Source organism: Nestor notabilis, unplaced genomic scaffold (genome assembly GCF_000696875.1).
Source record: "Nestor notabilis isolate BGI_N333 unplaced genomic scaffold, ASM69687v1 Scaffold36488, whole genome shotgun sequence".
NCBI lineage: Eukaryota > Metazoa > Chordata > Aves > Psittaciformes > Psittacidae > Nestor > Nestor notabilis.
In genome coordinates this window covers 2,502-7,002 of record NW_009940281.1, presented here as the reverse complement: position 1 = coordinate 7,002, position 4,501 = coordinate 2,502, and the positions used below count along the sequence as shown (strand labels likewise).

At 40.5% G+C, this 4,501-nt stretch overlaps 1 protein-coding gene across 1 annotated transcript; it reads left to right on the top strand.

Annotated features, from left to right (window-relative positions):
- Nucleotides 1-1,662: 1,662 nt before the first annotated feature.
- Nucleotides 1,663-2,966, top strand: RPL7L1 (ribosomal protein L7-like 1; the record flags this gene model as incomplete). Its single annotated transcript, XM_010020255.1, has 4 exons — nucleotides 1,663-1,826; nucleotides 1,997-2,134; nucleotides 2,396-2,505; nucleotides 2,758-2,966. Coding segments are annotated over 4 exons (621 nt in total), but the record flags the coding sequence as incomplete, so codon positions are not given.
- Between the last annotated feature and the right edge of the window lie 1,535 nt (nucleotides 2,967-4,501).

Genomic DNA, 4,501 nt, shown 5'->3' with positions numbered 1-4,501 from the left:
TGGTTCCCTGCAGGCCTACAAACGATCTGAGTGATTAGCTTCCTCTGCGAGGGAGCAGAGCTAGGTGCTGACACTGTATTGATAGCATGGTGATCCTTTGGGTTACCTCTGAGGGGAAGCATGAGTCCATTTATTAAGTGGTTGAGCATTTTCTCCACGTGTGTCTGAGGGCTGTAAAGAGGACAAAACTTTTTGGCTTGTTAAACACAAACTTAATGAAAACTGAGTTGTTTCTCTTAGATCAGTGGTTACCAGGGTGCTTATGTGTACAGCCACACATGATAAAAGTAATGCTGCTGAGTTGTTTTGTTGCCATGGGGTTAACACTGTCTGAAACTAGTTCACCTTTGCATCGTAAACCTTGATGGAGAAGGTGTGCTCTTCCGGAGCACGTTTAGAGTTAGCTCTCTGTTCTGAGCTGGGTAAACCTGTCAGAGCATAGACAGGTCATCATGAAGCCTTTTTCTCCATGTGAGGCAGCACGTTCGTGATATAGAGACTCCCTGCACACAACATGTGGCTTCCAGGCTGGCAGAGCACAGCAAACCTGTATATTTCAGAATCGCTGAGAAATGTGCTGCTGTATCTCAGATAACATAGTAGGTGCCCGTCTTGGAAGTGGCTTAAAGCTTTCCCAGTGAATCTGTTCTCTGGAGTTGATGCAGTTATGTGCAGAACTCCAGCCATTTTTGGTAAATACTGTCTATGTGTTTTTAAATATCTCGGTGTCTTGCTGTGTTTCTAAGGTGGAAGTGGAGGCATAAGCAATAATGTTAAATAGCCACATGTAAGATTCTCGTTAGAAAAATGACCCTAGTGATGAGATTTTGAATAGTGCTTCTTGCTTTGAAAATTCAGAATAATTTTATAGGTGATGTATAAGGTGAAATAGAAGACACGTAACATTAGATCCTTTAATTTAAAATGGCATAATCATTTAGCCAGTAGTGTATGTAAAATATTAGCAGTTGAATATGCATGGTAGTTAGGTGATGTTCATATGATTTAGGTGGATGTACTTGTTCCTGAGCTAAGGATAAGGCATTTAAACATCTTCTTATTTAAAAACCAAAAAAGCTCTAAATTTTCCCATAATTCTGAAATCATTTTTTTTTAAGTGCTCTGGGTGTTCTTTTTTTAAATTAGTAATACTTAATAGTTATGTGAATGCTTGGGTGTTCCTTATTAGAAGAGGACTTTAAAGCTGGTTTTATTATATGGGATGGTAATTTTGAGACACACTAGGGTATTGCTGTAGCATCTGTTCTAAACACACATATGTTGTTTCTGGCTCTCCCAGTGATTGGGTGAGCTGTGTGTGCAGTTGTGAAGCTCTGTCTTGTCTGTGGCTGCAGATGCTTCCATTTAATTTCTTCTATGCCTAGAAGTATCCTGGGTCTTGCTCTGTTTTTCCTAATGTATTTTTTTCTTGGGGAAAAACTCTCAGTTCACTGTTCATGAATTATGGCTAGCTACTTGTAAATTTGTATATTGTTCCTCAGTTCTCTCTCTTGGACTTAGATTACCAATTTTGTTTTCTTCTTACTTTTCTTCAGAATTGGAAGAGTATAGTTCATCAAGTTATGAATTTCATTTGGCCTATGAGATGCAAACCCCTGAGACTGTTGGAAGGGTGATGACCTTTTATCCTTTTGCCTTTAGCACCAGAAGGGAAAACAGCTCCAGTTTAAGCGCCTGGAGGCTTTTGTTAGAGATTCGTGGCGCAAACACCGAGATGACATCCGGCTGAGGCGCATGGAGCAGAGACCTGCACAGACAGCTGTACCTCAGGAGCAGAAACTAGCCTTTGTTATGCGGATTGCGGAGTAAGAAACTTGTTTACTCCTTACCTTTATTACTGCTACCATGTGTAGCTGTCATGTCTAAGCAAAGGAAGCATGATCAACCCAGATGTATCTCCTTGAAGGTAATCTGAGGCCCTTTGTTGCTGTATTAGAGAAACCTGGTTACTAATAGTTTTTGTTTTCTGACTCAGTATTAAGGGGGTGAGTAAGAGAGTAAGAAGAGTGATTGAGTTGCTGCGGCTGAGAAAAAACTTCACTGGAGTATTTGTTAAACTGACTCCATTATCGCTGAAGATGCTGCGGATTGTGGAACCGTATGTGGTGTGGGGGTAAGTACCAGTCCTGTGACTTGGTAATAGTTTGCATGTAAAGATCATAGCTTTTTGATTCTGCACTTGGTATCACAAATCCATAGCTGGCTTTTCCAGTAATGGCCCAAACTTCCTCAGCTTTGTACCTAAAACTCACTATTGTCCCTTTTCTCATTGTTCTAAATATAATTTAGTCACTTTCCCACCAGAGAAGTAGGATAGGCTTTCCCGCTGTCTCATGTCTCTTTGCTAAAAGATCTGATTTTTTGTTTTGTACAGGCATCCTAACCTGAAATCTGTACGAGAGCTCATCCTGAAACGGGGCCAAGCCAAGATTAAGAAAAAGAGGATGCCTTTGACAGACAATATGCTGATAGAGCAACATTTAGGTGAGGAGGAGAATGAGGAGATGAATCATGGTTACAGGAGGGTGTTAAGAGTTTGCAATGTGACCTGAGAGGGAGGGAGAAAAAATTTGCAAGACCTGTATATGGAGCACTGTCAATTCTGATGTAGTGTGAGAAGAGATAATACAGTTGGTATCTTGTGTACATCTTGGGGGGAGGGAGCAGGTAGCTTTTTGTTATTTTACTGGTTTTTGGTTGGTTGGTTGGGTTTTAATTTTATTTTTTTCCCTGCAGGAGACTGTGGTATTATTTGCCTGGAAGACCTTATTCATGAGATCTGTTCAGCTGGGAAGCATTTTAAAAGAGTCACAAATTTTCTGTGGCCATTCCATCTGTCAGTGGCTCGCTATGCTTCGCGTAACAAAGTAGGTTTCCTCAAGGAAATGGGTAAGCCTGGCTGCAGAGGGGAAGCAATCAACCAGCTTATACGTCAGCTGAACTAGTCAGGTGAGGAATGCCTGTTGTGTAACTTCTAAATCTTACCCTTTATTGAGCTTCCTAAGAATAACTGCCACAGGACATGAGGGGAGCTCCTTTTTCATTCTTCACTCTACAGAAGTAGAAACTTATGGAAGGGAAAAACTAAATGGAGAGTGTGGGTCCCATTAAGTGTCAGCAAGTCTGTTGGACACCTCCATAAGGGCCTGGCTCCTGAGGGATTGCGTTCATGTGACTTTTCTTTGGTGTTCTGCAGGGTCTTTGTGAAAACATAAGGATTTGGGACCTGTTCTTCTCACATGCTGTTCTCATGGATGTTAGGCTCTGTCTCTTGACTGTATATATTTTTATATATGTTTCTCTATAAAGAAAAAAAATACACAGATGATCGTGGAGATGGGACTTTGGGCTGGTCCTTCTTGAATTAAATAAATTGTAGTTGGTACAAGGAAGAAGTGACTGGAACTCCCCGGAGCAATCTGACTTCTGCATCTCTGCAAAACACTTTTTTTTTTATACTCATTACTGCTGCCTCTGTACTCTGTTCCTGGTCTCATATCTGGTATAAAGAAGTGGTGGTCAGTTCCTGATTTAAATGTGGTACAGTTGATTTGCACTCACGCCTTCCATCCTGTACTCCCCAGTGGAAACACTTGAAGTTTCATGCCTTGAAGTGCATTTCCTTAAGGGTAAAGGGATGGTGCAGTCATCTCTTTAACATATATTGCTGACAGACAGAAGAAAATAGATGTTCCTCTGTCGCTGCAGTGTAAGCCCTAGGAGTGAACAATGTAATGTTTTTGAAGTACGTAGATTGTATTTATTTTAAAAAGCAATGATTTTCATGCTGGTGATTTACAGAAGGCTGTGTTTTCACTTGTGCTAGGTTCACACTGCTGGAGAGAACTATTTCCTGGTAAAGAGCTCGGAAACTTTGTGGTAGAGTGGTAGAGTACATGTTTAAAGTTTTTTTTTTTTAAATAAACTTCTAAAAATACACTCTCACAACAGGAACAGTTGTGTGTATATGACGCTGGAAGAGGGGAAAGAGGTGAATACTCTGCTTCAGTTGAGATTGGTGAAGGACATGAACAAAGAACATTGAAGAGCCTGAACATTTGGGTTTAAATCTCCAGTTTCTTTTAGTGTAAAAATGAGTGAAGAACGCAGGAGCAGTCCTATGCTGTTTAACATATATGGAAGGCACTGGGCTGAATCATTAGGTCACTGTGACTATACTATTATTTGAAGACTTAAGTGGGGGCAAACAATCCATGAATGGATTTCAGAGTGACTCCACAACACTCATTTTGAGACTCAGAGGAAACAACTACACTGCCTTTAGGGGGATTAGTTCTACAGTAGCTATAAACTTAAGATGCAGCATTAATAAACCCACCTAAAGTATGAAGTACTGCAGACTGAATTAGAGAACACTATACAGTTTCAAGATTTATTTTGTAAAACAAGAATACAGACATAGACGATGCTTGACAGACATTAAGAGACATATACATACTTAGCACACCTCCATCCCCCA